General features: G+C 26.7%; 2 protein-coding genes across 2 annotated transcripts; both read right to left on the bottom strand.

The window, feature by feature from the left end:
• Positions 1-8,280: 8,280 nt before the first annotated feature.
• On the bottom strand, positions 8,281-10,542 carry LOC101211042 (PTI1-like tyrosine-protein kinase At3g15890). Its single transcript, XM_004150257.3, has 4 exons — positions 10,389-10,542; positions 10,110-10,254; positions 9,725-9,987; positions 8,281-9,284 (listed from the first exon to the last, which is right to left on the bottom strand). The coding sequence occupies exons 1-4, from the start codon at positions 10,442-10,444 to the stop codon at positions 8,648-8,650; spliced, it is 1,101 nt and encodes a 366-aa protein (XP_004150305.1). The 5' UTR covers positions 10,445-10,542; the 3' UTR covers positions 8,281-8,647.
• A 10,795-nt stretch (positions 10,543-21,337) lies between these two features.
• Positions 21,338-22,219, bottom strand: LOC101214096 (transcription factor bHLH36). Its single transcript, XM_004148099.3, has 3 exons — positions 21,939-22,219; positions 21,505-21,843; positions 21,338-21,409 (listed from the first exon to the last, which is right to left on the bottom strand). The coding sequence occupies exons 1-3, from the start codon at positions 22,194-22,196 to the stop codon at positions 21,338-21,340; spliced, it is 669 nt and encodes a 222-aa protein (XP_004148147.1). The 5' UTR covers positions 22,197-22,219.
• Positions 22,220-23,834: the final 1,615 nt, after the last annotated feature.

Here is a 23,834-nt window from a genome sequence, read left to right as displayed (position 1 = left end):
AACTATCACCTATAACAACTAATTCGATCTATTAGATAGTATGCCAAGTTCCATCTAAAAATCAATTGAAATTAATTTTGAGAAGTAGCTTATCTATTCTTACAAGGGGTCTATGATATATTCTTTTGTTTTTCTAATGAAAGGATTCTCAATATGTCTCTTAAGATGGTGCCTCTTTTGGTCATTCTTGATCAAATCACAATTTGATCTTTTCGTTGAATCGAATATATGTTTAGTCTTTATGGACTCTAATACCATATTAGATAGTATGCGAATCTAAAACTATATTAAATAGTTTATTGACCTAAAAGCTCAAGCTACGTTAAGGTTATATAATTATATTCTAACAGTCTTCATTACCCGATATTTGCCTAGCTATTAAATATGACATTAGTACCCATAAATAAAGCTAAAATGGGTATTTGGTCTTAATAAAAAGAAATTAAGATCTATTCAAGATTGGTGAACCCAAAATTAAAGAGACACCATCTTGTACTACAAGAAAACGAAGGTATCCTGACACACAAAATGACATCGAGATAGACAAAATCGAGAAACAAAGCTTTCCCCGACACCGTAAAATCTATGTCAGTAGTGTTTCATTCAATCGACTTGGTGGTGAAGACGTCGACATAGTCTGACCAAATACCGATGCAATACACGATGGCGTCACAAACAAGTTTCATTTTAATAATAATTTTTCTTTTCCCCAACACCATGCAAGTAAACGTCAAGGATCCCCAAGCTATGACCGGCGTGGAAGTGTGTGGCCTTGAGGAAAGCTAAAAATTACTATTCAATTTTTTGTTCCCCCGACATCCATGTGCATGACGTTGAGTAATTGGTCATACTATGCCGACATTAATGTTGACTACATCGGGAAAAATTGAACATTTAAATAATAATTTCAACCTTTACCAACGTCGTAAATGAGACGTCAGAATTGGTCAAACTATGGCCAACGTAAAGGTTGACACACGTCGAGAGAAATTGTAACGTTCGAATACTTTTGAAAAGATTGGTCAATTAAGGGAGCATGTGACGAATTCTATATTAGAAATATATTAAGAAATTTCACACTTCATATAAAGATAGATAAGTTATTCCTTCATTGTCAATTGGTCTTGAGATAGAATCCCATACTATCAAATATATATATATATATAATATGGTATCAAGCATGGGTCCAATAAAGCTTTATGTTTAAGCTCTTGCATTGTTATTTTCATCTACTTAAGATTGATTTCTCCCGTGGTATTCTTTAATTTTGAGGTTAACCTTTTAATAATTAAAAAGAAGTATGCATTTCAAGGCCTTTTAATATTTTCACCCTAATAAGCCTTGAGGTCCATCTGTTTTAATGGAATGAGATGAGTTTGAAATGGAACTTGATACAAATTGCATGTTTGGATTGAATGTTTTGGATGTGTGATTTATAATATCTTAATTCATTCCTTTTCTATAATTTTTAATGCAACCCCTCTTTTAAGTAATTTTCATGCTTCAAAATCTCATTTTCGTTTTGTCCTTAGTATCTTAGGCAATCCAACACTCCTCTAATTTTCTACTAGTTTCTAGTTACATTCCAATATCGATCCTTAAACAAGCCCTTAGTGGTTTGAGCTTAGGAGCCAAAAACCTTCATGTATTGTAATTAAAAAAAGTTATATTCTCGATTGTGGGTTGGTTTTAGCTATCAATGAGGCTTGCCTAAATTGTTGTGAGCGTAACAAACACTATTGTGAAAACAAACTCTCTTGACTTTTTTTCAAAGTACTTCATGTTTTTAAAAACATTTTTGAAAGGCGACTATTAATAGACGTAAAGACTATTAAACTTTGATATTTATTTAATGTTGAGAATATCATTATTCTTGACATAAAACTTGGAAGATGTTGTGTAAGTGAGGAATCTCAAACTAGTTAGGAGGAGTCCAATTAAGTTGAATCTAAAGAGTTAAATTGTGCATGAACACTAAGAAAAAGGAGCTTAATCATATAAGTATTGTGCAGTAATTGTTAATTAAACTCTTTATATATAGCAAAGTTTCTTTCTAGTGGACACACTTCAATAGATATAGGAGATATTTGCATTGTGACACTTACATTTTATATGTTAGATTTTTCAAAACAATTCAAAGAGCAAATACAGTAAAAAAAAAAAAAAACCCCTCCTTATACTTTCTCCTCCGTTTCCTCTTGAGATGTGGATCCAAAAATAAAAATCTAATAGATATTAAATATGTATGATTTGAATGTGTGAGATAAGTATTGTATGTGTTTGGATATGTAGGATAATTAATATTTGAGAGTTGAGAATGTATTATTTGATGTACGAATTTGTATATTGAATTCAAAACGAAATAATTATTTAACGAAATAGAAGAGAACGAAATAATTATTTAACGAAATAGAAGAGAACGAGTAATAAAATCTTAATTAGATGGATATTACTAATTAAGTATTAATTAAATTATTTTATTTAATAATTATATAAATATAATTTAACTAAAATGATTATTATTATGTATACATCCATTTATTATAATTTTATTTAATTTCACGATTTGTATATAATTTATTCTCTAATAATTCTTAAAATACATTTTTAACACGTTTGGAAATAGAAAATTTATAGCACATGCCAATTTAAATTGAGAGGCTAATTTTAATTAAATGTATTAAAATAATCACATAAGTTTTTTAAATATTAGTATTTTACTCATTTTTAAAAGAAATAATTTAAAGAAATGACCCAATGTAACACACCTGTTTTATTATTGGACTAGGTTGAATTCATTATTTAAAACACACAAATAATTAAATTTGATCTAAAAAAAAGTAAAGAAGATTTAAGTGTAATTAGAATGGATAACACACCATTACTATTAAATGTTACATAACAACGTTTAAATAACTATAAATATAACAAAATAGAATTTTATCACTTTTTTTCTATTGAAAATAGTATTATTTGACTGATATTCTAATTAGAGTTATATCTCAACTTTATTAAATTTACAAATTGTTTTGAAGGGTGATACTTTGAACATCATTCCTATCTTCGAAAGTGTTGTCAAATTTAAAGTTACAAAATTGATTTGAAACACAAAATATGAAATTGACAGTCATTAATGATTTATCCAAATATACAGAGGAAGTACAACGTAAAAGTAAACCACATAACTATTATGATGAATGATGAAGCACAATGCTTCCAGCAATTAATATCAATATCTCACAAGCCGACAAATAAAAAAACTTAAAAAGTCTCCAAATAATAATAATAATAATAATAACAATAATAAGTAAAAGTAAGAAAATTTAAAGAATTGAGAAGAGAAAGTCAGTAGCAGTACTAAACGTGAGCCTTGGAATTTGGTATATTATGGCTGGCTGTGGCTTGTGTTGATTGCATTACACATATATAGGTACAAAGATATATATATAATATACAGAAAGGGTTATTTGTGTATTTGCGTGCAAATAAAGCTGCTATGTTGTTGAAAATTGACCATTCATATAAATGCTCTTATAAGAAAAAGAAAAAAAAGAAAGCCCTTACTTTCTCTTTAAAAAAATTTCTCAAACCGTTAAATGAGGGCATATGAAAACGACGATCACACTCTAAACCCTAAACCCTACCCCTTCAACATTAGGCCGGCTCACCCCCTTAACCCTAAAACCCTAACCCTAAACCCTAAAAATACACCTTTTTCCTTTTAATGGGATTGTGAACCCAACAACGCCTTCTTTTTTTGCGTGGATTGGGCAATACTATGTATTTATGTTTCCTTCACTCACATCCCAACTAAGGGTTTTTTCTTTTTAATATCAAATCAAACTAAAATGAACAAGAAAAAACAAAGGCCCTCCCTTCTTCTTCTTATATTTTCAATCCATGCATGCCCTATTTGGGATGTACCCTTTTGCTCTGCTTTTTTACTACAAAAATTGTACTTTTTGGATATGGGAATTGGTAATAACAACCCCAATAAATTCGTTTTCCTTTTTTTCTTTTTTTTTTTAATATGGACTCCCTTGCTCTTGTTCTTCTCTTTCCCTCATTTTTTATCTTTCACGTGTAGCCTTCTTCCAACTCGTCTCTTCATCATATCACTTTCAATCACAATGTAGAAACAAACATATTTCCTTTTTAAAAAAGGAAATGTTAGATAACTTTAAGTTTTTTTTGTTTCAAAACTAAATAGTAATGAAGAAACAGTTTTGTATCTAATATGTGAGGGATATTGATTTTTTTTTTTTTTTGTAAAATGTGAGATTCTTTTACTTCTTCTTAAATTTTTCTTTTTTTCTTTTTCCATCATCAATTAAAGTCACAATTTCTTTTTATTATACTAAATACTCATCTATGCTTTATAGACATTGATATCGTCTTAAATAAACATGAATTCATATTCAATACTTAAATAACATGAAAGTTTATATCAAAATCGATTTGACAATAAAAATAGTAGTCTATCTTATAAATAGTGTGAGACCTTTCCATTTTTCAACATAAGATCATTAATAAGAAAATTTTGTCATAAATGGAGTGTTGTGAGAGAGGTAAAAGTTTTTTTTTTAAAAAAAAAAAATTCACACGTCAAGAGGGATCAATAGTGCACCAAGACATGTCAATTAGGTAGCACATTCATCCCACTCTAATACCAAAAATAATATTATTAATCAATAAAAAAGTACAAAACAAATTAGAGAGAAGCAATTTATTTTTAATCTTACTATTCTTCTCTATGTATTGATTTGGTATTGAGTTGTTTCACATAAAAGCAAGGCAATTTAAAAGCTTACTAATGCTTTCTTTTCTTCTTGTTAGACTCCTTTTTCCGGTCATGGCCTACAAAAGCCAAACCAAAATTCACTCTTTTCCATGCCTTTAGTATTATTAGTTTTTTTAAAGTCTTCTTGCAGGTTCCGCATGCCCTACCATAGCTTTCCACAATCTATATTTTTATTTTGCCATAAGAATTTTGAAAAGTTATTTTGTATAATTTATTGTCTTTAATTAGGCTTTTGGAAATTTCCTTCCTTAAGTAGAAAACTTGTGTAGTGTTTAGCAAAAATGACGAAACGATAAGAATCATTATTGAGATATCTGGATGTCTTCTAATCTCTTGTCATTGAGTACTTTGTTAAAAAAAAAATATATCAAAATAGAATCATTGCATTACGTAAGGAAAAAAACAATGAAAGAGGAGATTCTTTTATCCTTGTAAGGTTTGAGATTTAGGTTTTTGTTTCCATCCTTGGTGCTTTAAGTTTTATAGCCATATACTTTTGTCCCAAAGTTTTTAATTTGATTTTATTTGACTCTTGTTTTCATTTGATCTATTAAATTTCAATATTTTATAATTTTATAATTAACTTTTTTAGTCGAAATAGAAAATTGAGGATCAAACCTTTCACCTTTAACATAAAAGTTCATGTCAACGATGATTGATGTAAGCTTACTTTAACAATTTAATTTTTTATTATATGGGTTAATTAAAAATAAGTATCATGCAAATATTTTTAATTAATATAATTTTTAAAAATTGAAAATAATTAATTTAACTCTAAATAATTTAGCTATTTAAAATTATAGTTAACTGACATTGACACCAAAACATCAAAAGTAAATTTTTAGTGGAAAAGAAAGGTTAAAATGTAAATATCGAAACATAGAGATAAACTGTAAACAAAACATAAAACTCATTATAGCCAAAATCAGCTTCGTTCATTGGTGATTAGCCTGATATTCTTCCCTTAAGATTCAATCTCCAAATAGTTCATACTCTTAGTTCAAAATTGAAAATAATTTTTACGTAAGGAATTAGTTTTAAGCTCAAATAACACTACTCCCAACTTTAGGGAAAAAAAACAATAATATTTTTTTAACAAATATGAAAGTTTTAGGAGTATTTTTCCAATTCCAACTTTAAACTTTCTTTGAAAAATCTTTGCTAGTTCAATTTGATTTTTACTTCTAAAAGTGCATTATTGCTAATTTACTTTTTCAAGTGAGAAAAAGCGAAAATAAATGAAAATGTAAACAATTATTTACCACTACCAAACACATTTTTCATATAATCTATTAAAATATGAATCTTCAGTTTACTTTTTTCAAAAATGAATGTACAGCTAATCATGCACGTGTAACACAGCAATGAACATCTGTGACATAATCATAAACATGCACAATTATTTTAAATCAAATAATTTGTGTTTAGGCCATAAGTCCAACCTTTTTCTCAATGTAAATAAATAATTTGAAATTGGATATTGATTAAAGTCGTATTGGCTAATAAAAGTTCATAATGATAAAGTACATTCTGTAGTAAATAATCGACAACTCCCCCAGCTCTCTATTAATGATGTAACACTAAAAGGTTATGAACTCTTAAGACGGCTGTGAGTGAATATATTAATTACAAGATCAATTCAACCCTTATCTAAGACTATAATTTAATGTCGTATTAAATTATCAATTACCAAATTTACTGTTTTTTCAATACCAATTCTATCTAATTCCGTTCTGAAAATTAGATGAGAACCCCTTTTATAAAAAAACAAATATAAAATTTGATTAATGAATAAAATATTGGACAAGATTCACTCTTGACCAAACACTATGTTGAATTGTTGGGCCTAAAAGCCAACTACGGCTCAAGCCCACTTTCAGGCCCATGAAAATTCTATGAATAAAGGTTTTACTCTTCATTTTGTATTGTTTTATTTTGTCTTATACACTCATCACATTATATATTAAAATTTCTTTAACTTGTGTGTCCTTTGTTGTGACCACATTCAAATTGTTAATCATACTTTATTAAAAATGATCTCAAAATCAACTTCCCTTATACGCTGACTTACATTTGTAGAGGTTGAAGGTTCTATTAGAACTAAAAAAAAAAAATCTAAAAGTTTGGTTTCTTTTATCATAGTATATATATTTTTTTATTGTTTCAATATTTGTTGAAATTTTATCGAAAGAATGATACCTTGTCTATAACTTTTTTTTTTTAAAAAAAACCTTTAAACAAAATATACTAACTAAAGTTAAAACAAAAGAGCTGAGTAGGTTTAATATTAAACCTACCCTGTTCTTTATATAATTTGATTAACATATAAAACATCATATTACAATTTTAGTGTTTTTTTCTTAGAAAAATAAGTATGTAATAGGTTCACGTGTATAAGTATGTGATAGCCTAACTTCATGTTTGATCAATATAGGTTCATTCTAAGTATGAGATTTATTTTCAATAAAATTTAGGTTCTTCGTAAATGTGAGATTTATTCTCAATGAAATTTAGGTCCTCCAATGAATGTGAAACTCACTCTTAATGAAACTTAGACTCTCCATAAATGTGAGAGAGTATGAGAGAATGACCATTTTAGGTCTTCCTAAGTATGAAACTCCTCTTAATGAAATTTAGACTCCTCCTAAATGTAAGATCTCGTCACCTTTCACGTACTAATTCGACTCCCCCTAAGTATGTATAAGAGTACCCGTGAATGATCCCTTAAGCTCCATTAAGTACAATTCTCTATCTCTCTAACTTGTATTTTTCAGATCACTTTAAATGAAGACAACTTCACATTAAAATCTTAGTCCCCTAAGATTGAGAATCCCCTTTTGAAGATGTAGTAGAACAATTCAATAAGATCTAAAGAAATATTCAAAATCTACACGTTCAACACATGTCAATGAATCAAAATAGACTTCAAAAGTGTCAAATACTAAAAGTCAAAACCACAATATATATGTGGGAAACTGTATGAGAAGATTTTTCAGGAAAAAATCAACGAACTACAAAATAAGCAGATCAATCTCTCTAACAAATAATTTTTTTCTTTTTTACAGATTAATGTGTTTTTCAAGACATGTTGTAGAGAACATGCATTACACGTATATATCATTAAGACAAAATAAACAACTATAGATAACATATATTAAAACCATATTGTTGAAGTTTTATTAGTAAAGAAACCAGTGAATGATATTAACAGAAACAAACTCTCCAACAACAACTAGCTTGCAAAATTTCATATTTGAAAATTCTTATCCCATTATTGCAAATATTCTAAAAAGTATATACATGATAATAAGACCCCTTTTCCAAAAACAATATGATAAACAAGTCAATGGTTAGATTAGTTAGGCAAACGTTGTGATTGGACCCTCTCATTAAATATTTATGTATAAATCTCTAGCTAACTTACATATTGATACCAATCCAAGTGATAAAATCTCCTTATAAATGGGAAATAAAATATAAAACTATTGCCAATTTTATTTGCTTGGTCTATTTGTATTGGCCTATTTAATTGTCCAAATGTTTCAAATGATAGAAAGATATGTACATAATTTAAAGGAAATAATTAAATGGAGATGATGGTTGCATGAAATATACCCTTATAACACCATCGACCATTTAATTTGTGTACACAAAGAAAACAAAAAAACCAAGTCAAATTTGTCTCCTTCTCCCTTTTCTTTTTTCCACTTCCATTAATTAATTACATATCTTATATTATATATAAATACAAAATATTCTTCAAAAGGGCCAAGAATTGCATACCCCAATTCTGAAAATTTATCAAATTATGTAATTGGAAAATACTAATGATCATCTTAATTCTTTTCACCTCCATATCCCACCATCGTCAAATTGCTGTTTCCCAAGCTCCTCATATTCTGTATGCTTCTTCTCATAATTTTCTTGACCTTGATCTTCATCTTCACGAGGAGTTTCATTATTTTTGAGATGAGGCATTTCTTTCTTTGTATCCAAGCCATCCTTAAGCCAAGCAACCACTTGTTTCATACTCGGACGACTCTCAGCATTTCCATCAGTGCATCTTAAGGCAATGGTCACAATAGATTTCAAGTCATTAACATCATAATTTTGGTTCAATCTTGGATCAGCAATTTGATCAAAATCTTCGGTTTGAGCATATGGAGTGGCCCATTGAACAATATCTCGTTTCGTGCCATTTGGAAGCTTTTCTAATGGCTTTCGACCACTAACGATTTCTAAAAGTAAAATTCCAAAACTGTATACATCGCAACTTTCAGCGACCTTTCCCCACATGGCATATTCAGGAGCTAAATATCCTAAAGTCCCTTTAACTCTTGTGGTTAAATGCGAAACCCCATCCGGTATTAGCTTTGCAAAACCAAAATCAGCAACTTTTGCTTCGAAATGCGAGTCCAAAAGAACATTGCTTGCTTTTATATCTCTGTGTATTATATGAGGTTGTGCCTCATGATGTAAGTACCTTCACACCAATAACACAAAATTTTCTCAATTAAATAAGTTAAATAACAGAAATATATGAATGCACTCATTTTCATACATCTTCTTCCATCATAAATTAGAAAAACAATTTAAAATACAATATTACAGAAGAAAAAACCTTTGGTGCATTATTCTCGCGGAGTTCAAATTTCATACCAATAAAAATTAGCTTGCCATTTGATATTTTTTTCAAAACATTAGTTATTTGCTTGATTAGTTGTACTCTAGACTGCGCCTAATAATTGATTTTTCAATAATAAATTTATCATGTAAAATTATATGATGAGATAGTGAGTTGTACGACCCTAGTATATTTTTTTTTATTGAACAATCCTTCTAGTGACATAAAATTGATGATAAAATTTAAGTTTTTTATTTTGACTCCTAAAAAGTGATTTTAAATTAAAAAAAAATACTCACGATAAGCCTTTGGCTGCTCCAATGGCGATGTTCACTCTTCTTTTCCAATCTAAAAGACATTGATCAGCTAATTGACCATGTAAATGGGAAAGCAAGCTATGATTTGGCATGTAATCATATACAATAAGTCTTTCTTCTCCACCAGCATAAAATCCTCTCAAACCCAACAAATTTTCATGTCTAACCCTAGCAAGAATCTCCACTTCAACTGCAAACTCCATCTCTGCCTTTGCAGTCATGGCCTTCAATCTTTTCACCGCTATCTGCATAACATCAACATCTTTCATCAAATCAACTCAACAAAAACAATCGAGACAATCTAACACTAACCGAAGAGTTACGATAAATTTAAATTAAGAAAATTGTTGTCTTGATAATTACATACGTCGACACCTTTACTCGTTCGACCCCAATAAACGCTTCCAAATCCTCCTTCACCAATCTTGTTATCTTTGTTGAAGCTATTTGTGGCTTGAAGAAGCTCCTTGAGAGTGTAGATTTCCCATGGATAATCTACGTTCTCTTTCATACTAATTTAAAGAAAGGAAAAAAAAAAGGGTAAGATTTGATTCTCAAACACATCAACAAATGAAATGAATCTTGCTTAGATTATATCAAAAGTATCAAATTTCATGTAGAATAATGGATTCTATAAAGCATATACCTCTTTTGTGATTTATTGTGGTGGCCACCAATGCAACTAAAGCAACCCCAAACCATTTTCAAGAGAAATCAAGAACAAAAAATGCAAGAAATAATATAATTAAGCTGGCAGCTGGGAATAATTATGGATTTCTTTTTCTAAACAAATTACAAAAGGGTTTCTTCTATTTCAAATGAAAACATATAATTTTCTGAGATAGCAAAGCAAAAAGGAGAGTCTTTTATGTGGAAAACAAAAGGAGGAGAACCTTGGAAGTCAAGGGCAAATTTGTTAATACAAATATATAATTATATTGTAAGGCAGTTTTGTATTGGTTATGTAATTTAGTGTTTGTTTATAAGCTTTTGTCCAGCTGTATGTAATTATCTTTGGAAATGTCAAAAATATGTAGCTTTTTTTTAGAAAAATAATGTTAGGAGAAAAGAATATTTTGGACATCATTCTGCTTCATAATACTAAAATAATTAGGAATAAATCAACGGTACATAAGTGGTGATGTAGTCCATTATTTTAATGTTGGGAGTGACGTAATTTGTTGCACTTTGATAATGGAAATTCATAATGTCTTCACAAATTGAACTTCTTAATTTAATTGTTTTCTATACGAACATTTTGTTTAGCAAACTATTAATTTGGGAGTTTTTGTATTGAATAATATTAAAGTCGAATCAAAGGTAATGGTACTCAATTATGTACAAGAAAAAAAGGTTGATTCTACCAGAAAGCCACATGCAAAAGCTAAAGCTTAGTTCCAAGAGGAAAATGCTTAATAACAACGTTTGATAGTAGATATAGATTTTATTTTAATTTAATTGGTCAATTAGATTTTTAAAAAAAATATGATTTTCATATTCATAATATGTTCTTCACCATACTTCATGTATTGGTTAAAAGTTTTGTTTTCTTATTCACTCTCGACAAAGTATTTTTAAAATAAAATTTTGAAATAGTCGTTTTTTGTTTTGGAAATTTGTCCAAAAATTATGAAAAGAAAAAAAACAAAACATTAGAAAATATGAAAATCAACCAGGAGGAAATGAGAGAAAAAAAGCTAATGAATTACTTTAGGATTTTGAACCGAATCCAGTTTGACAATACAATCTATGATTAAATTTGAATTACCCTTTGATTGAAGATCAAAAATGAAAAAAATATAATCAAGTCTCTTATTTTACGTTTGAATACTACACAAGCAAGATGATTGGACCAACTAAATGATTTTCGAAAATAATTATATGAATAATACATTTTTTAAAGGTAATTATCAAAATATACTTGTTTTCGAACTAATTACCAAAGTATAGGTGTTTTAATTTTTTTTTCTTTTGCTCTTTGACAGGGCGAGTCTTCAAAATTACTCGCCCTATGTTTGTTTAATTTTTTTTTCCTCTTTCATAATACTCGTCCTTTATTTTATTTTTCTTTTCTTATTTCATTTTCATGCAGTTGATTATTTTGAAATAATATATTTTTTTAATTAATTTTTATTTTATACAACAAATAAATTTTATTTTGGCAACAAAATTAAATTCCAATTTTTTAATTTAATATACATTTATTTTTCTGTCTTTCGTGAGAAAGATTTATTTATTTTATGAAAACCAATTTTATTTTTAAATTTAATATCCATTTACTTTTCTCACTTTCATTGAAAAAAATTATTTATTTTATGAAAATTAATTATATTATTATTAAAATTTATTAAAAATGTATATTCATTTGTATTTTTAAATCGATAAAATTTCATTCAACTTTTTTCTTTAATTTGTAAATTTATGTCTACTTTAATTTCCTAATTTAGGGATATTTATTGTATATCATAGTAGTGAGCGCTTTTGAGATTGGAAAATAATTAAAAGATAAAACAGAATGTCTAATATAATAATTTAACAATTTTCATTCAATCAAAAAAAAATGAATGTATACTACATATTTTATTGATTTAATTTGGTTGTTACAATTTTTTTGTTACCAAAGTTAATTAAAACATTATTAGTATATTTGTTAGATTTAAATTATAAACTATAGTACTTATTATTATTTAGTTTTTAAAAGATAAAGATATGAGATAAAAACATTATAAAAAATATCTAAATTTTTTTAATTCATTTTTAAAATTCAAACAAAATCTAGATAAGTTTTATTATCTTATTTATAATTTAAAACTTAAAATAAGTTATAATTTGAAATTGGTCAAATATTTAAAAAGTTAGTAAAATATTTTTTAAAAATAGATTTATTTGAAAATTTTAGATATTTTACTAACAAATTTTGTTTTCTAGGTATATAAATAGTTTTTTACTATTTTTTTAAAACAATCATGAAATTTACCCTTAATATATTTTCTAACAAAATTATATTTAAAAAAAATAACTGAATCTTGTACATAATTAAATCTTAAATATACAAAACCTTGTAAAACTAAATAAATATAGACAAATATAGAAGGCTATGATATGACAAATAACAAGAAGAGTCTGCTCTAATATAGTACTTACAAATTTAATGTATGTAAAGACTCGATCAATATTTGAAAAACAATACAAAACGAAAGAAAAGTAGTCGGAGAGATTAGAAAGTGAGAGAGAGGTTAGAAGGGATTAATTTTTCATCAAAAGAAAAATAGTCAAGGGATAATTTTTATTATATTATTATCATAATAAAATTAATCACTTAACATATTTACATAAGATATATAATAAATGCGAATCTTAGACCGGGTCTATATTCTTTTTTATATTTTTTAATATATTATTAATTATAAATATGAATAAATTGATCATTTATACTCTATATTTAAGTAAAATATTAGTCAATTTAGAAATTTTTTGAAAAATTTGTATCATCTTGTAATATGGTATACTATTTTAGGTCATATTAGCTAAAGACGCTTGTATTTATTAAACAAAATCATCTATAACAGCTAATACTAATAATATAAATCAAACTATAAGCATAATATTTGTTTGTTTTTATTAAACAAATTTATCAATCATTTAATGCTAATAATATAAATTTAGAATATTATACTGTAAAGCATAATCTAAAATCATATAAATTATAAAAACTAAAATTAAAATAGTTTGAACTACAAATATATATATACTATCACATTAATCATAAAAGTTACATATAATAAAATAAAAAATGTTTGAATCTGCATGAAAGAAATAAAAAGGAGCAAAAATAAAATAAAATAAAAAGGAGCCAAAAAAATAAAATTAATTCATATTATTTCTGCCAATCTAATGAACTTGAAAATATGACAACTAGTTTATAACTCTAGTTAAATCAAACAATTAAAAATACAAAATATTTTTTAATTCAAAAATAGGTTTGCAAAAAAAGAAAAAACAATATCGACAAATATGAATATTTGATCAAACTTACTGAAAACAAAATTTACATAAATGATATAATAACACTACAAAAGATCTTAATTTTTAAAATTCAAACTAAATTTAGACTATATTTATTATCTCGTTTATATTTTAGAACTTAAAAACAATAAGATGGTTTAAAACAATTATAATTTAAAATTTATCAAATATTTAAAAAATTAGCCAAATATAGAAATGAAACTGCAAAAATCATTTGTAAAATATATTTAGATAATTCTTAATTGATAAAACCATTTGAAAATTAATGTGATTGAAATAGAAATTGAGGAAAAGAATTGACAATTTTAATATAAGATTTGGTAAAGCTAACGTAATGTTAAGAATATTCGAAAAGAAATAAGAATTGGTATATAAATTTTGGAACAATATGATAGGAAAGAAAATAGAGTGAAACAATGTGGTTTTGTTTTTCTTTTTTCTTTTAACAAGACTCACCCATTCTTTTATTATATTTTTATTAGGGCGAGTCTTCCACTTCCCTTTTCTTTTCTTTTTTATAGTAAATTTTAAAATCAACCATGTTTTTGGTTAAAAGTTTAAAAAGGACAATACTTTGGTAATAAGTTTTAAAAAATACATTATTTTGGTATTTAACTCCCTACTTGACATGTAACTCTAAATGAAGAATTGCAAAAGAATCATGATGAAACTTTTGTTATTTGCCTAAAACTCAAAACCTAAAAATCTCTCCAAAACAACCTATGAGCAATAGTTTCTCAATCAAAACTTTAATGCATCGCAAAAAAGACTAAATAACCCCTACTTAAATGTCGATAGAAAAAGATATGATTGGAAAAATACTAATATTAGACCAAATAATAATAATAATTACAATTTAATTGATAATCTGATATTTGAGTGGTTGATATCACTAAAATTAATCTGTTTGCATGGTTTTGATAACAATTTGCACCTATTTGTTATTTATTTAATTTTTAGTTATTTCCTTTTTGTTAGTTATTTCAAATTTAGCTTTGTTTTTAGGAACAATTGGAAGAGGATAGATAAAGCTGAAAAAGGATATTCGCAAAAACAAAAAACTAAATATTTTCTTAACAACACCTTGACTTTTTATTCTTTAAAACTATGTTTAAGAAAGAGTGATGATACTAGCATTAATAGTGCACCAAATTTTATTAGAACTCCATACTAACTCAAAAACTGTATACTGTTTTACCCTTCAAAAAACTTAAATAAATTATGCATCTTTAATAAATTACTATTATCTTTTAACTTCTTTAATTGCTTATCTAATTTTTGGAGTTTTTTTAAAATTTTTTTATTTTTTAAAAGTTACTTTATTATTTTTTAATGGAATTTTGGCTTAAAATTCAAGATTTTGGTTGATGTAGTTAAGATAGATTACTAATCTTATCTTGTTTGAAAACTTATAATTCTTACTAAGAAAAGAAAAATGGAAAACCATGATAAAAATATTTGAAGGAAAAGAACATAATTTAGAAAAACAAATTACTATCAAACAACAACCCTTTAGTTATTCTTACATTTTAATCTTGTAGATTTTCAGATATATCAATTATATGTCATGTATATATAAGTATATCATATATAAAAATATTGAAAAAATTGTCTTACTTTGCTATATTTGAAAATATTTACTTAATAGTATAACAACAATCATTATCAAAATTATATATATAGAAGATAAATATTTCATCTATCTTTTGTAAAATTACACGACACAATTCAATGATAGAACATCGAACACAACCAAGACAAGTAGGATTATTTGGATTGATGAGAGGAAGAAAATGTTTTTAAAAACTCTCATTTATATTTAAACAGTTTTGATATAAAAAAATTTGTTTAATTTTAAAAATTGTAATTATTTTTTAAATTAAAAAATTGAGAGTGTATTCCAAACCCATCCCTGATTATAAATATTATATAGTTGATAAATCAAGCCTTCATAATAATTTATATGAAAGCTATATCAAAAAAGGATACGGTAGAGTTTGAGGGTCCTTATTTTGTTAATTTTGTAAAACTAAAATGTGGTGCAATTTTGCAAATTCTTTCTTAAAGCTTTTTAGGTTGAGTATAGGTTTTCTTTTTTTCTTTTCGTCTTTACATTTTATAAAATGATTTCAATTTTCAAGAAAGTCACTAAAAAAATGAGTTAAATTTTACATAATATTGTAGTTCTCAATTTTCCTTTAAATTTTGGTTTGGTATGGGAAATATATACATACTCATATGGCTGCCCATAATTGATTGCATTTTTTTTAAGTGTGGTGCACCTAAGGGATAAGGTATATGCTAATATGCCTCCTACATAAATATAATAAATTAATTATTTGGTCAACCATTCCCCATTCTCCATTCTCCATTCTCCATTCCCCATCCTATTTATAGTATTACATTCTAAAATTTTATAAAATATTTTCATTTTGCTATATTTAAAAATGTTTCTAACTATTAAGAGTGAGTGAGTTTTGTCATGTATTTAGTTAAGTAGTCAAGGATCATTTAGTTATATGGAAAGACAGGGGTTGACACCACTATTAGTGTTCAATTTAATTTATAATTTATAGTTTGTCTTTTTAGTTCATTAATATGGTTTTCTTTTGAATTATGTTGAGGTAATTTTTGAAACATGTCTACTCTAGAAATGTTCAAAAACTAAAGTATTTTTTTAGATGGACTACTTTATAGGTCATTAATTAAGGTTGTTTAGATAAATTTATTGACATACTTCTCCTAACACCTATTCATCCAGAGATGTTCTCTATCCACTATACGAAGGTGTAACTACAAAAGCTCCTCCTTCCAACCTTTAACAATATATTGGTGTACCTAATTTAAGCAAAGCTCTTTTTAATTCTTCATATCTCTTAATTTTAAATCTTTTCTTTTATCTATTTTTTTGGACTTCATTTTTTTAAGAAAAAAAACTATTCATGTAACACATAATTGCAACTAATCTCTTCTTTTTCTTTTAAAAAATTGGTAAAAATAATTTCTTCCCCCCTTCCTTTGTTTACTGAGATGTGGAATTTGGAGGGGTGAGATGTTGAATTAGATGGTAAAAACGTTAAAGCTAAGAATACTTGTCAAATATAGTAATTAGATTTAAAATATTAGCATATATAACAATAACATTTAAAAGAAGTATTAATATAGCAATCTATCAAAACTATCAATAGTATTATAAAAGTTTATCATTGATAAACCATTTTATAAATACTGGTGTATGATGAAAAAAGTCAAATATATTGCTAATAGACTCAACTATAATTGTAATTTTTTTAAATATTGTTATATATTTAATTATGTTTAAAATTGCTATTCACCCATTTTTCTACTCCAGTAAATTATGAACACTTTTTCTTGTACTAATTCGAATTTTGTGTTAAAAAAATTTATAATATTTTAACCTTTGCAACATAAAACTTTTGATTTATGGTCAAAATTTTAAACTATGATAAATAGTGTCCCAAAATAATTGAGATATATTAAGAATGTTGGTCATCAATGGGCTTGCACATTGAAGAAAGATGGTAGAGGCCCAAATCAAGCCCATTAACGATTAGTCCCATAGGGCTAAGATGATCTTTCGTTTTCGCCCATACTTTTCTTGAGCTAAATTTAATTTCTTCACACCTTAGCTTCATCAATTTTATCTTATAATAGATCTTAAAATTTAAATTTCACCAATCAAAGGCTGTCAATTAGTACTAAAATAAAATTGTTTTACAATTGGAGATAGAGATTTAGAATACTTGATAATTTAGATAAATATTTTAGAGTAATATATAATATCTTAACCACCATGTAAGAAACTTTTAAAATAGTAACCATGGAATAGATTAGAGAAAATTCTTACAAACCAAAGATATGGAGGAAGCATCATAACTATAAAATAGTTCAAAAAAAAATTTGCATTACATATACGAATATTTGCATAAGTGGTGATCGTATCTTTTCAAAGATCAAAAGGAGTTTTTTTTCTTATTTTAAATAATTTATTGTTTATAAACCATAAACCTGTACCAATAAATTTAATTAAAATGACTCCCTAAAATATTATTTAGGGAAGTAAACTAGTGAAAATTTGGTTAATAATTATTTGGTTTTCTAATTTTAAATTTTTGAAAATTTAGCTTAAAACGTCCATATTTTATTATCTACTCTATAAGAAAATCCCCAAATCCTTGTAATAAAGGTAGCCTATTTTGAATGCCCACCAACAACAAAGATTTGCATGACTGGTTATCATTTTTTTTTTCTTCTTTTTGTTGCTTTCGAATATTGTATGTTATATATATATACACTTTGAATGTAATCCCAGATAATATGTAATATGTATTGAGTTCACCCACTCTTTGGGTCCTAGTTGAGATCTTCTCTAATTTATAGAATCAGATTTGATCATATAATCAAATTCAAAGTATAATGGTAGTTGATATTAATTGTCTCTATCTCTCTGCAAATCAACAAATTCTCTCTCTACTTAATAATTAATTATGGTGAGATACGTATCATCCCACTTTTAAAATAATTCTAATCATGCAAATAGCACATCTAAAATTCACAATTTAGATTATTAGCTTTGGAACTTTATATGTTTAAGAAATTAAACTCTATGGGAATGATAATTAGAAGGATTATAATTTAACTTTTATATATGATTCATGCCTCTAATGCCTCTAGTTAAAATTTTATTTCACCCCAGCAAAAAAAAAAAAACTTAGAAATATTTTGGATCCGTGTAGAGCTTTGAAAACTAATAAATTTGAAAAAAGTTACATTAGGTGAATTGTATAATACATATTCTTGACTTTAGAGTGTGACGAGAGTGTTATGTATGTATGAATCTAGTTGAGATATTTTGAAGTATCTATCAATCCTTCTAATCTTTTTAAAAACTATAAAAAGAACTATATAACACAAAATCAGAGTAAAATGATCTAACTTATGTAGATGAATATAGAACAAAGGAAAGGTAAGAGTCCAGGATTGAAATCTGCCAACTCTCACTTGTTACAGTAAAATTGATTTATAAAGCAGAAAAATCAAGTCATAAGAATGCCCTAAAACCATATATAATAATTTAAAGTCACTTTAATTATGCTTGGGAGTATACAAATATATATATATCGTTTCTTTATGCTTCATATCTTGGTGTATAATATATATGCTTGCTCGTCATGAAAGCCTTTAATTTAATGTTGATATGCTAGCTCATACATGAAGCTTTTTTTTGAAAGAATCTGAGAAGAACAATGAAGAACACAGCTAACAATATAATTTAAAGATTTCTTAACAAATGTGGAAGAACAATCTAAACTATATATTTTTAATTATCACAATTCAGACAAGCACAGTGCATGTAACCACTGTAATTGAAAGAGATGTTAAATGATGATGTGTTTGGAATTCAAATATTTATCTACCCCTATTATTAACACCTAAACAACCACAACCACAACCAAATAAACACACGTAAATAAAATCTATTATTACTAACTTTTAAAGGATTAGAACTCAAAAACTGACATTGCAAAAATATGTTGAATATATTATATCTTGCATTATTTCACATCTATCAACTTATTATAATAAGTTATTTACATCACAAATCACACCTATAAATTGAATTATAAAACTCTAACAGTCTATTTAATAACCCTTCTTTTTTTGTTTTTGATTTTGTAAGAAACAAATCTGTTTAATAATGATTGTTGTTTCAAGAAAGAATGTTTCTAAAAATTGGACTTAATTATGTTTTCATTTTTATTTGATTCTATTTTTCTTCTGATTTAGGATGTATATTTACTTTTGCTCTTAAGGTCTTGAGCTCGACGATTTTTTTATTATTTTCTTAACTTCTTTTACTTCAGCTTTCTTCCTTTATTAATTTTTCATATTTATATATTTGATATTTCTTAACTTTTTTTATTTCTTTATCAATCTTTCATATATGTGTGTGTGCGCGTTTATATATATATATATATATATTTAATTTGTGAATATGTTTGTTTAAATTTCTAAATTTTAAAGTTTACAGTATGCATGCTTATACGTTTATATATTATCTTAAGTTTAATTTAATGCCGATAGTGGATAGAATATGATATTTTGTTCTATTTTATAAATATTTTAAACAGTTTTGTCATTTTCAATAATTTCTCTTCTATATATTAGAAAAAACAACACAAGAAACAAAAAAAAAAGCAAAAAGATTATAAACAAATTTATGTTTTTGTTATTTTAAAAAAAAAATACAAAAAATACAAAAATAGTTATCAAACATAGCCATGTTTCTTCTAAAGAAAAAAAGGAATGAGAAACGGAAAGAGAAAACAGGAAACATAAAATGAAAATTAAATCTTATCAAACAAGCAGTAAATTGTTGCATCCACGCACAATTCTACAAGAGAAGATTAGAGCATCCTGAAAGAGTTGTTATCTATTTATTTAAATCAATTATATTGATTTCCCTTTTGTGGAATTTGGAGTTTTAGTTTGCTATTTTATTTTCTTGATCCTCTAGTCTCAATCAATGACCTTATATTCTTTTCTTTTTTAGAGTTTTAGTTTGCATTTGCAAACCATTTATTTAAAATATTTACATATATTTTAAGAAAACAAAGGTTAGTTGATAGTGAAGCTTATAAAAAAACAAATTTTTTTAAATTTTTAAATCTTGACTTAAAATTTAAAAACATCCTTACAAATCAAATAATAAACTATAAAATAACGATATTGTTTATAGACTTACTTTTTAAAACCGTATGAAGATCACTAGTTAGCTATCAAACATGGAATAAATTAAAAACATATTTTTTTAACAAGATACAAAAATAGTGAGCAACTGTACTTCATCAACATCTAACTAACTAGGCTGTACCTGAATATCTCAACAAAATCACACCCTAAACCCAAAAATGGATACGCTAACATGAAAGAGAGTCCACCAAGGAGAGCTCAAGAGAAGAGTCCATACTCAGTTCAATTATAAACAAAGGAGAGGCTAAATAATAGTCCTTCAATTTATAAAATAGTTGCATCTTCGCCTTTTTTAAGTATAAATAATGATGTATATTTAACCCATTCATGATAAACTTTTTTTAAAATAGGAAACAAGGTGATGGAGCGATTATCATTAATCATAGAAGAAGTTACAGATGGAGGGCTAGAGTGAAGCTCCAAATAACCATACAGTTTAGTTGAAAAAACGGAACTGCATGCACCTTCTTGATAATTACTAAATTGAACAAATCTTCTCAAGATTATTGAAGACCTCGGATAGCTGAAAATAAAAAGGTTTATCCATTGAAATGAAGGAGACAAAAGGCACAGATTTTGCTTAGAATCATAGGTTATGGACACACTTCACAAAACCTCCTCATTCAAACTTTTTTTTTAGTATAACTACGAGAGAGAAGAATCAAAAGGCACACCTCTCAACATCTTAAATAAATTTACACACATTTTACAAATCTTCATCACAATACCTCCTTCATTCAAACCAACACAAAATGATAAGAAAAAGATATATAGGAGTAAGTGATAGGTACCAAATCACTCAGAATTGCAAACTTGATATAGTTTTTGCTTCAGTTCATGCAGATCAATCTTGGTTGGATCATCTACCTGAAAAACAAAAAGAATCAACAACATAAGATAACAAAAAATCATACTATATAAAAAAAAGATTCAAATCCTGCAATAATAAATAATCAAACAACCTTTGTCTGAATAGTGTGCAACATCCTTTCATTTAATTTGGTAGAAGAACAAGTTTCAATCTCAATACTTTGTTCAATCAAAACCCTCATCACTCCTGAAAGTTGAAAATTCTGCTCTGAAATAATGCCGTTACTTATCACAATCTCCAATCCACCTGAATATTGCTTAATTACAACACAACTTGTAGAAGGAATATCATTATTGCAACTTGAGGATGATTCCAAATGCAGCCTCTTTACTATCGCGTCTCTTTTAACATGAAGCTCATTCATCCTCCCTCTTAAATATTCAATATAATTCACAGCTTCATCAACAATATCAACCCTACTACGCCTACCCTAAAATAATCAATAAATAATTACATAAATAATCAACAAAAATACAAGGTAATTAAAGCAAAAAGATGGGTTTTTTTTTCTTTTTTCTTTTTTACCTTTATAAATTCAAGAGGAAGCAAAGATCGAAGGTTGGTGAGAAGAGAGGTCATTTGTTTTCTTCTTTCACGTTCAAGATCTCGGTGCATAATCTTCTTTTCTTCATTTTGAGTGGTTTCGTCAATTTTGCTGTTGGTATTAAGATTTTCAGTACGACTGCATCCTTCTTGCGATGAAATTAGTTGATAAGAAAAGAGATTTTGGAGATGGATTTGGTAATCATCAATATCATGAGAGGAATCATTGAAAGGAAACATTTTTTATGAGTGTGTGTGGGCAGTTGAAATTGGAGCAAGTAAATTTAAGATCATTGAAAAAGAAAATTAGGGCTTTTATTTTTCTCTAACAAATTTGATTTAATTGATTTGTATTTAAATGTGATAAAAGTTTAATTATTTTGTTATTGTAGCAATGAAAGGTATGCAGTGCAAAACGTGGAGTTAAAATTAAAGCTCCCGTTTTTGACGATCAAATTGTCGGCCGTAATTTGGGTTTCACATCGGGTGGACCATGACATTGCCCAAGTCTTTCAAATTGCCCATTTCTTCCTCCTTACCCAAAATCCCTTCATTTGCCCTTTTTTATTCTTTCTTTTCCATTTTGTACCACCTAAATAGATTAGACATGTACTTCATTTTTCGTTCGAACTATCCACTCAATCCATCATGATCGATTTAGTAAATATTTAAGCGAATTTTGACCATGAAAGAGTGCAAATTTTTTAGTTTTTTTTTTTTTTTTTTTTTACAATGTTGGTTAATTTGATTGATTTAAGTCTTTGAAACTTTTGTATAATGTTGTCGGTTTTGATTTTTTCCAAATCTATACTAAGTTACTAACTGATGATGAGAAGAAGTTCGAGTGCATAAAACTAGACTAAATAGCTTAGAAAATAGCTGAGAGATCTATACTAGAGCAGCAACAATCAAAGCGGCAGAACTACCTAGATGCAAGGAAAATATCTTTTAATAGTTCGTGTCGGAGTGCTTGGAACGATGTCGTGCGGCATTGACAAAACTTCATGCACTCGTCAAAGTTGGAGCATCTCTGTGCTCTAAGGTAGTGCTGCAGCATAGTGCATTTGGGAACACTAAGACTACTGCCAGCTTATAGAACCGCGCACAACATCGTGGGGCACTGTGACACAAGACAAGGGCTTAAATTGCCTATTTTCAATGTATCTTGACTTTGTGTTTGCTCATTTTGACTTTAAAACTACGTCAACACAGAATTCTACCCTTGAATTGCTTGAAACCTATAAAATAGCCAAATAAGAACATAAAATCATGGAACGATCTCAAGTTAAGTAGAGTTAGGTAGCACATTTTTAGATCATATCGATAACTTTCTATTCAATTGATTTTGGTTTATCGACTTGATTTTTCAGTCTATCTTGTTCACCTTTAATCTTAACCGTTCTAATATTTTTAAAATTGTTGATATTTATTGTTCCCTTGGGACATAAACTTTGTTAGTTTCAAATATTTTATGTTTCACCGTTACAAATAAAAATTCTCATTCAGTTAAAGATATTAATTATTGTTATATTTATATATACATAACCATTACTTTTACAAAATATTTTCTGTCTTTTTAAAAAAAATCAATTTTGTTAAATATCAATAATGGTTAGAAATGAATATTTGTTATACTTAAAAAATAATTTTGTTTTTTTAAGAAAAAATTATTTTATTCACTAAAATTTATATTATAAACAAAAGGTTATCTTTACAATGAAAAAAAAATAAGTAATTGCAAATGAAATATATAAATCCATTGATTGATACAATTTTTTAAGTATTGTTTTTAAGTAAAGCAAAATAAACTATTTTTATAACACAACAAAATTTTATAATCTATGATTGATAAATACTAATGTAAGTCTATTAATATTT

Source organism: Cucumis sativus, chromosome 3 (assembly GCF_000004075.3).
Source record: "Cucumis sativus cultivar 9930 chromosome 3, Cucumber_9930_V3, whole genome shotgun sequence".
Taxonomy (NCBI): Eukaryota; Viridiplantae; Streptophyta; class Magnoliopsida; order Cucurbitales; family Cucurbitaceae; genus Cucumis; species Cucumis sativus.
The sequence above is the reverse complement of the archived record's forward strand: the minus strand, read 5'-3'. Positions and strand labels throughout refer to the sequence as shown.

Bases quoted from the DNA above. Each gene is read 5' to 3' on its own strand.
- LOC101211042 (XM_004150257.3), bottom strand. From the start codon at position 10,444: ATGGTTTGGGGTTGCTTTAGTTGCATTGGTGGCCACCACAATAAATCA. The intron at 10,255-10,388 runs GTATATGCTTTA...TCTTTAAATTAG, and splicing joins CACAATAAATCACAAAAGAG to TATGAAAGAGAACGTAGATT. The intron at 9,988-10,109 runs GTATGTAATTAT...GATGTTATGCAG, and splicing joins GAACGAGTAAAGGTGTCGAC to ATAGCGGTGAAAAGATTGAA.
- LOC101214096 (XM_004148099.3), bottom strand. From the start codon at position 22,196: ATGTTTCCTTTCAATGATTCCTCTCATGATATTGATGATTACCAAATC. The intron at 21,844-21,938 runs GTAAAAAAGAAA...TGATTATTTTAG, and splicing joins TTCCTCTTGAATTTATAAAG to GGTAGGCGTAGTAGGGTTGA. The intron at 21,410-21,504 runs GTTGTTTGATTA...TTTGTTTTTCAG, and splicing joins TGCACACTATTCAGACAAAG to GTAGATGATCCAACCAAGAT.